This window comes from Convolutriloba macropyga, chromosome 5 (assembly GCF_964194025.1).
Source record: "Convolutriloba macropyga chromosome 5, txConMacr16.3, whole genome shotgun sequence".
Taxonomy (NCBI): Eukaryota; Metazoa; Xenacoelomorpha; order Acoela; family Convolutidae; genus Convolutriloba; species Convolutriloba macropyga.
Window position 1 is genome coordinate 8750384 of NC_134472.1, and position 9883 is coordinate 8760266.

General features: G+C 33.2%; 1 protein-coding gene across 1 annotated transcript; it reads right to left on the reverse strand.

Moving 5' to 3' along the window:
- Window positions 1–3186: 3186 nt before the first annotated feature.
- LOC142339702 (uncharacterized) lies at window positions 3187–8678 on the reverse strand. Its single transcript, XM_075389922.1, has 3 exons — window positions 8209–8678; window positions 4380–5005; window positions 3187–3774 (listed from the first exon to the last, which is right to left on the reverse strand). Exons 1-3 carry the CDS (start codon window positions 8401–8403, stop codon window positions 3243–3245), a joined length of 1353 nt encoding a protein of 450 aa, XP_075246037.1. The 5' UTR covers window positions 8404–8678; the 3' UTR covers window positions 3187–3242.
- Window positions 8679–9883: the final 1205 nt, after the last annotated feature.

Below are 9883 nucleotides of genomic sequence, written 5' to 3' on the forward strand. Positions count from 1 at the left end.
ACAAAATTGTTATTTTTGGCCTGTAATCAACAAGACTGGTTGACAAACAGACAATGAAAGGAACAAAATTGCAAAGTATTTTAGAAAAGAGTTGTTTTCGAAGTCATGAAAGCCATTAGCTATCTCCTAATATCAGAATATCGGCCCATCTATTCTTCCACGAAAAACCATTGATACCGGGTCATTGTAAAGGAAATTTAAAACGACTAAAAGACAAAGTAGAAACGACAGTTAAAGACAAAATTCGAAAATTCTATTAAATTCTTCGAGAAAGTATTGTCGAAGCCGTTAAAACCAGAGTCTATATCCTTAAGGATTTTAATATTGTCGATTCGGCCTAATTTTGAACGCCAATAATGTGAAATATGAACTGTCAATAACGCTATAATGTGACAAAAATAGAAAACTTGAAAAATGGGCAAATAGCAGAAAATAAAAAATTGTGGAGTCTAGTTGTATCAAAGCCAGAAAACCATAACTTAAGGTGTAAAACTGCAATAAAGGTTGAATTTGAGTTCAGTAGAAAGAGGAAGCATTCTTTCATTGCGGACACTAAGCTAAAAATTGACGGACACTAAGCTAGCAAATTAAAAGTAAATTGGAGGCAAAGTCCAATAAGCCATTTTATATTTTAAAATCAAATATTTTTAAGTCAAAACGACCGTAAGCTTTTAAGTAATAAACTGGATACAAAAATTTGGAGCTTATTAAAAAGTGAATTGGACCTATCACTAGTGTGCTTTGATTTGAAATGTTCTGTTATCCTATAACAAAATTTCGATCTTTTTTATATATTAATAAAATCTTTTTTTTATAAATTAATAAAATACTGTTACAATCCAAAAAAGATTCGGATTGTAATCAGTCGGTTTTTTTTTTTGGAAAAAAAATTCGATCTTTATTATATATTAATAAAAGAAACCGACCGATTACAATCCGAATTTTTTTTGGATTGTAACAGTCCAAGATTGGTCCAAAACTAGCCCTGCTAATGCTGTTTGTCTATTAGGAACAATTAATTATGCGAATATTCTGGATATTGATATTTTGTTAGTTGAAAACTCAAAAATTGATGCTGCGTTTTTGATAATCAACGAGTAAAGTTAGCAAAAAACGGCAAAGTGGTAATTACGGAGCACTCGCAACGGAAGTTGAAGCAGAAATAGCCCCATTTTGAGTGTACCAATATTTTGTTAGAGGTGTGTGGGTGTGTACTTCCTGCAAATTGAATCAAATTGGACTAAAGAAATTTATTTCGTGCTGTTTTTGATGAAAAAGTCTTAATTTTGAAATATTTAGCCAGAATTTTTGACAAAAAAATTAAAACATAGCGGACAATATTTTTTGTCCTGAAATCAACAACAATTTCTTCAAAAAATTTAACAAATTTTAGCAAAATTCGCAAATTTTTGGTCAAAAATTCCGGAAAATGTGAATAAAATCAAAGGAATTCACTCTATTTTCTCAAAAGTTTACACCTCGATAACTCCCTGTAAAAAACGAAAATCCAAAAAAATCTTTTTAATTCCATATTCTACGCCGGACAAGCTTTCTTATGATACCAGTCTCAACTGCCCACGATGAATATATCGATCGGCCAAAATTGACGGAACGAAAAAACCCATTTGAGTATATAGTTCCTCCCCCCCCCCCCCTCAAGAGGGGTCGGAACAAAAATATTTGAGAAACATTCAACAGAATTATTTTCAGTATAACAGACAGTTCGATGATATGCTTGACACGGCAGCAGTATGATTAAATAGGAGTTTGATTAGTTGGTGAAAAGAACAAAAAATTACATTCTTTAAAAACCAAAAATTAAAATCTCAATCAATTCTCTATCTTTTGCTTTCATTGATATCTCAAGATTCTCAAATCAACTTTGACAATATTGTTCTCAGTTGATACGTTTCCTAATTTCCCTTCAGCATAGCTATAAGTATATTTAGCTGTAATAAGAAAGAACATAGGGCAAAATTTTTGTTAGAATTTTGAATCTTTTCGTTCGGTTCGTGTTATTTAAATAAAATTAAAATGCCTGCTGGTCTGTTCGTTGGATTTTCTTTATTTTTAAAAGTATTCGAATTGTCAACAATTTTGCTTTAGATAGAGTACATGAAAAACTATTATACACAACTAACAGAGAATTGACCATGTCGATTTTTTTCACGTCTCAAAATATTTCTAGCAAACATTCATTTTGGATTCATTAGTTCAAATGCGAGATTCAATTATCATAGAATAAAGTTGATCATCTTTAGATTTCGTTAAAAATTTAATAATTAATTATTTTTTACAATATAATTGATGTTTTGTTTAACGTTGCTTTGGTTCTCTTTAGTGGAGGTTTTCGTAACTGTTTTTTATCCATTTAGTAGGAAGACAATGAAATGGATTTGAAAGTGGTTTGCAAAACTGCATTACGTGAAAAAAGTTCACAAACGGTTTGCGCACTTAGTGATCTTTCCCCAAGTTTGGGCAACTGTTTTTACTTTCCTTTTTCCTAAGTATTCTTTTCGAAACACTAATAAAAAATGTCCAGTTCCACGAGTTTGCTTTCTTTATTACAAAATTGTTTTGATATGATTTGTCTGCACTTAGCTTATTTTTGTAAGCATTCAGAGTTGAACTCCAAATGGTTCTATTTCCCATTCTTTTCCGTTTAATTGGTTTTGAATTTATAAAACTACTTAACTTCTGTTTTATTTGCTCAACTGAATCAATTTCTCAAAGGCAGCGGTTACGTTATTGAATTTTGACGTCGAAAAAAGTAAAAACTCTAACTAGTTCTGCTTTGCTAATGCTTCCCTGAGAAAACAACTTTAAATTTTTTGGTGGGTATCGGGGCAGGAGAAAATTCCGCTTGCTCTTGAAAGGATTAAAGTTTTGGGTTAATTGGAAAACAAACAGTTGCTGATTTTTGTACTGTGCATTTATTTCGCAAAAGGATTTTTTTAAAATTCTATTGATCAGATTTTCTGATGTTTAAATTTCTGAGCGCAAAAATGCATTTTTGAGAACTGTAATTCAAACCTTTAGATAAAAATTTTCAATTGACGAGTTTTAACATTGATGAAATACCTCTCAAATCTGACTGAAAGAAATTTCTTCAAGTTGTTTCTCATTACTGCAATGATTCTGAAAGAAATTGCTTCATTGAAATTTAAGAATTTTCTCTCAGAAGATTAAATTTCATAAATAAAAGGTTTCAACTATTTTTGAATTAATTATTTTTTTTTGTTTTAATAAAAACTGGTTACAAACGGCTTCTTTCTGCAGTTAGCCATATGGATTGGCAGTGATTTAGTTCCAAACCATTTACCACAATGCTGGCAATCTTTACCATGTTTAAGTATAGGAGGTTGCATTAAGTTTTTTAAACTCTCTAATTCTTGACTATTCCGGAGACCTTCAGGACACCACATGTTTAAGGGGTCCGAATCGTTGGTTGACCTTTCTCCGAAGTTCATTTCTGGGTTCCGAAGAATCATCATAGTTTTTTCACGCGCTAGCTCGTTCTGCTGACATAATTTACTGCTGTGATAGTTAACTGTCCAGCGTGTTACAGGCTTGGAACAGTACGAACACAGTTCTGAGTGTTTGTCGGCTGTTCCGAACAAGACAGGGTTTGTGGGGTTTTGTAGACGGAATGTTTCGGTATTTGTGTTGGGTCTGTTCGGGATATGGAAGGGCGAGTGATGAGGTGTTGAATCGGATGATGATAATTGATGGGATGTGTGGATGCGATCAATTGGTGCGTTCTGCCACGGCGACCTGAAAAATAAAAAAAAATTAAGGCGGGGTTGCAAAAACATTACTGTTTCTAAATTATAAATGAATCGTCATATATCCATTTATTGAATGCGCTCAAGCCTAAGTGACCTATTTTGAAGTTCATCTAGAATATTCGAAAAAGTTTTGTATTTGGAAATTTGGAACGCGATTTCAGATCATTCGCGAAACCACTTTAGTGCTTATCTTTTTAAAAAGAAAGTCATTGAAATTATTGCTCGATAGCGCATTTTTTAAGAGTGTTTAACTAAAAACCCGTGAAGGTAACGCCCAATAGAAGAGGAACCGTTTTGTGCAATTCTTTTGAAGAAATGTTCTCTGCATCTAAAATGTGACTATCATATGCAACCAGCACCAGCATCTGGAAATTTAGGGAACTCTTTAATTTTGACAATCAGTCAAACATTTCGGGTCTTTCCCATTATAGCCCCCTCCCCCTTATCAACCAGATAAAGTATACCCCCCCCCCCGCAATCATGGTAAATATACCATAAGAGGGGCTATTATTTTTTGTATGGGGGGATAATGGGAAAGACCCAATATTTCTACTCAAAATGTAGCCATTTTCTCGGAAACATTTTTCTAACCCCAAATGAGTAGTTTTGCCCAGTGGGTTCTCCCAAGAAGTTCTGTTGCTCTTCCGGATTGTAAAAGTTTTCTCCCTCACTATTTTTTTACATCTCGCTTCATTGTGGAAATCCATATTGCACATGTTCATCGACTTTCCACAGAAAAAACACGTCTCAACTTTTCCCAGAAGCTTCAGTTTCTCCTGCGTTGACTTCAAGCGCTCTGATTGGTCGAACTCCGAGGAAGCGGATTGGTTCATTTTTCGGACATAGTCAGGCAAATTTTGCTCCTCTCCTGTTCTCGGCGACAGGGGAACAAAATAAACTGAACCTCCTTTTGAGTTCCGAAATTCTCTTTTCTTATTGGCTAAGAATTCTTCTCGCAGATTGGTCACTTCTCTCAATGGCGACGACTCCTCAACATTCCCGCTTTTCTGGCCTAATTTTGAAATTCCTCGTGTCTTTGGTTCCAGACTTCGTTTTGGAGTCAGTGGAACAAAGAAGGTTTCGGCATTTCCAATTGGCTCCATTGGCTGATCCGAACTTGAAGTTCGTGAATCGCTGCTTGACTTTGGATGAATGACGTCAAGGTTTTGGAAAAAATCGGCTTTCGTTTCTTCTCGTCTTTTCATCCATTTGTTTTCCTGCAATTTCTCCCGGGATGAACTCAAACAAGGCGGCTCGGTAATGTGCGATGGCACATAAAGTTCCGACCCCGCCCATCCACAATTTTGGCATAATTGTCTAGCAAATGAGGAACAGATAGAAAAACCCAAAAATTATTTTTTGCGAAAAGTCTTTTTCAAAAAATTCTGTATGAACGATAAGATAGCCTCCAAAGCAAATAACTCAGTGGAGTTAAAAATTGATGCATTAGCTTGATGTAATATGTCAATATTAAGAAAGCGAGTCAAGATGAACGTCAAAAACAAACAACAACAACAGCAACAAACATTATTTACATCAAAAAATTTTTTTCCCTCTTAAAAACTAAATTTAATAACAAAGTGAACATACCGTCAGATAAACCTAAAACTAAACAAAAATAACTAATAAATCACCAGAAACCATATGCGACCAGTCCATAAAAAGGTTTAGTAACAATTATACAAAAAAGAACAAAAACATTAAAGTGAAAAATATAACTTATTTTTTTGAAACAGTTAACTTCAAAGTAATAAATACCATTAGGAATCAATTAACATTACCACAAATTTACAATTACCACTGTTTCTAGAGAAGGGCATTAGGACCTGTCCTTCTTCATTTTTTAAAGCGGCTAAAATGAACAACAAAAAAAACAAACAAAATTTCAATTGAAACTTGCCAGAAAACGCTGCCAAAACCCTCGAGCCATATTTTGTCCCCCAAAATATATTCGATTGCGCCTTCATCAAACAGCTATAAAGTAGTACGTGTCCATTCATTAGTAAGACTAGGTAACAAGTAGACAAAAAAGCGAAGTGCTAAAGTATGAAATAATTTCAATTTTTTTTTCGAAGAAAAATTACATTCAATGTCATAAAAGGCATTAATTACAAACAGAACTATTTGAATAGGGTCGTTTATTCAAAAAAAGGAAGCCCTCGAGACCTGCAGTTACCCAGAATATTTCTCGCATCTACAAAAAGAACGTCAAATAAGACAAAAAATCAAACTAATTTACATTTTTGTGAAAAACCGGTGTCGAAGCCACTAAGGTCATAACAAATTCATTAAAAAAAAAGATTTTGGGACACCAATCCCTTTTATTCCCTTGACACCCATAATGTCATATTTGACCTGTAATGAAATAACGAGATTAGCTAACAAAAAGAAACATAAAAAGAACAAAATTGCGAAGTTAAAAAGTTTTTTTTTTTTAATTTTGGAAAACGATTGTTTTCAAAGTCATGAAAGCCATCAGCTATTTACTAATATCAGAATATCGGTTCTTCTATTCTTCCACGAAAAGCCAATGAAAGTTATCACTATGCAGGAAATTTCATACGACCGAAACGACAAAGTATAAATGACAGTTAAAAACAAAATTAAAAAATTCAATTGATTTCTTCAAGAAAGAGGCGTCGAGGCCGTTAAAACGATTATGTATATCATTCAGGATTTCAATATGTTCAATTGTGCTTTATTTTTAACGCTAATAATGTGACAAGAGAACTGTCAATAATGTGATAATGTGACAAAATTCGGAAACGTGAAAAACTGGCAAATATCGAAACAAACAAAAATCTGAAATCTTGTAGTATCAAAGCCAGAAAACAATAACTTCAGGCTTAAAACTGCAACCGAGAAGAAATGTTAAATCAGTAGAAAGAAGAAGCATTCTTTTTTTGCAGACACTAAGCTGGAAGTTGAACAAATTAAGAAAAAAATAGAGGAAAACTTAATTAAGCCATTATTTATTGAAATGTCAATTATTTTTAAAAGAAACGACCATAAACTTTCAAGTTAAAATTTAAATGGATTAGCTTGGAGCTTTTTAGTAAGCAAACTGGTTGGACCTATCACTCCTGAGCATTGATTCGATATGTTCTGTTTTTTATTTTTAAAGAAAGGGTCCTTTTTTTTAAAAAAAAAGACCGACTGATTACAACCCGATTTCTTTGGGTGGTAGCAGTCCAAGAATGGCCCAAAACAAGCCCTGCTATTGCTTATTGTCCGTTAGGAACATTTGATTTTCGAATGTTGCAGATATAGATAATTTGTTAGTTGAAAACTCAAAATAAGTTCTGCATTTTTGATAATCAACGAGTAAAGTTAGCAAAAAAAGGCAAAGTTTTAACTACAGAGCACTCTCAGCGTACTCTGAAGTAGAAATAGCCCCCCTTTGAGTCTACAAAGATTGTATGAGTGTTGTTTGGAGGTGTACTGTCGGCAAACTTAATCAAAACGGACTAAAGTAGCTTATTTCGTGCTGTTTTTGTTGAAAAAGGCTAAATTTTGAAATATTTATCCACATTTTTTGACCAAAAAAATTAAATCAAAACAATGAACAATGATTGTTCGTCTTCAAAAATAAAATCAACGACACTATTCTTAAAAATTATAACAAATTTTAGCAAAATTGACGAAAATTTAGGCAAAAATTCCGGAAAATGTGAATAAAAACAACGGGAATTCACTCTACTTCTCTGAAGTTCTCAGAAGAAATTCAAAATAAGAAAAGCCGAGAAGATTTTTTATATTTAAAAATAAAATCAACAACAAGTTTTTAAAAAATGTTGACAAATTTTAGCAAAATTGGCGAAATTTTGGTCAAAAATTAGCGAAAATTCCGTAAAATGTGAATAAAAATCAACGGAATTCACACTATTTTCACAAAACTTTAAACCTCGATAACTCCCTGTAGAAAACGAAAATTAAAAAAATCTTTTTAATTCCATATTCTACGCTGGACGAGCTTTCTAATGATACCACTCTCAACTCTCTACGATGAATGTATCGATCGGCGAAAATTCACTGAACAAAAAAAAAACCCATTTGAGTATATAGTTCCTCCCCCCTCAAGAGGGTCGGAACAATTAGCAAAAAAAAAGATTCAAAGACTGCGTATTATTTTTAGTAACGATTGCATAGAAGCAAATTAATGGCGCCCCCACCCCCTCCCCCTAATCACCCTTCCCCTAGATTAGTGGGAGCAAAAAGTTTACAACCATCATCCATTCATGCAATTTTGAAGCAATAATATACTGCGTCACTATATAATTTACGTTTTTGTTACAAAAGGGTAAATAGCTTTAAGTTTTGATTTCAAATAGTGTTTCAAAATTTATATCTCGTTGAGAAAATAAATTTAACCAAAGGTTAATAGATTAAAATTGTCATACGCTTGATAAGAAAAAGTTCATCCCGGCTGATTATCTTCGATATGTTGCGGATTTGGCTTGCTCTGGCTGACATTCGAAATATTGGGCAGTCGATTTATAGGGATGTCGTTATCTGGTGTTTTCGGGATATAGATTTTCGGAATATCGAGGTTATTGCCGAATGATGGAAAATATTCAATATTTCGACTTCGGGTTAAAGCTGGAAGCTCAGCCATAGTTTAAAAATAATAATAAAGAACAAGAGCTATTCTAATTTTTAAAATACAAATCGACATTTTTTGACCGCTTATTTTCCCCGCACCCCAACCTACGTCATAATTTTGTTGGCCAACTAGCAATCACCAGTAATATACTTTGTTTAAATACTTTCGATGGTTGTATAACCGTAATAACAAATATAATTCATCATTTACGTTTCTTTGATTACGCATATTTTTTGAGATGGGATTAATGTATTAGAGACAAAAGCAATCACAACACACACGCACGAGTGCTTCAGCAGCTGCAAAATATAACAAAGAAATCTTACGTATGATAAAAAATACGCGAGCATTTAGACGTGCTTGAAACGTAAGCTAAAACGCGGGGAAAAATTTACGGTATATCCTCAGATATTTTGGGAAAGGCTGTGCTGCTTGCGATGAGGCGTACATTTTACAAACAATTTAAAAACGTGTCCATATTGTTGTAGAAATAAACGGCATAATTATAAAATGGCAGAAAAGCTTTTATGATAGTTACTTTTTGTTGAGAGTAAAAGTCTTGTTGGCGCAAGTGACAGGCCACCTGAAAAATGGTGAAGCACAACCTTCTTTATGAATTTTGTCTGCAGTTACAGCATTTAAGAATTATATGGTGATTAGAAAATGTTGTTAATTTTTGTTTGTGGTGAGGCTTTGTTTGTGATAATATGCAAAATAATACGCAAACCACATATTATTCTTAAATATATTACTCTGTCTGGGAAATGAGATATGAGGCGAAAACTTGATTGGGCGAACGAAATTTTTGAAGCCATTAAGCAAACATCCTGAACTCAAGGTTTGTGGAAATAAGGCGGAAACCAAATAAAAATACTTCAAATCCTCATGCTATAAAGTTGCCAAAAGTCCCAAACAATCGTCTTTATCTGCAAAAGAGTTGTTAACAGACTCGGAAAATATATTTTTTTAAATGTTTTTTATCTTGTTTACCTTACTTAGTGTCAACTCGGCCAATGATTTAAAAAAGTAATCGGGAAAAAACCGGTGGATGTTTAAAATTTGTTATCAATAGCTCTAATGCAAAAAATTCAAAACCACTGGTTGAAAAAAATGACATACGCAAATTTGGGAGCATTGGAGTTAAACAAAATTGTGAAAATGCTCAAAATTCCAGTCAATTCTTGTTTACATTATATTAGCAATCAGATATTTCAGTACATCCTCAAAGTGTTATGAATTGGTATTGTTTTGATTGAGGTCATTTTGGAGTTTGATTTAAGTGAATTCGTTGAAGTGGACATCCTATTTTGCGTTTTTGTTCCGACCCCACTTGTGGGAGGGAGGAACTATATACTCAAATGGGTTTTTTTTGTTCAGTCAATTTTGGCCGATCGATATATTCATCGCAGAGAAATGTGAGTGGTATCATTAAAAAGCTGGTCCAGCATAGAATTCAAAATTAAAAAGATTTTTTTATTTCCGTTTTTTTCGA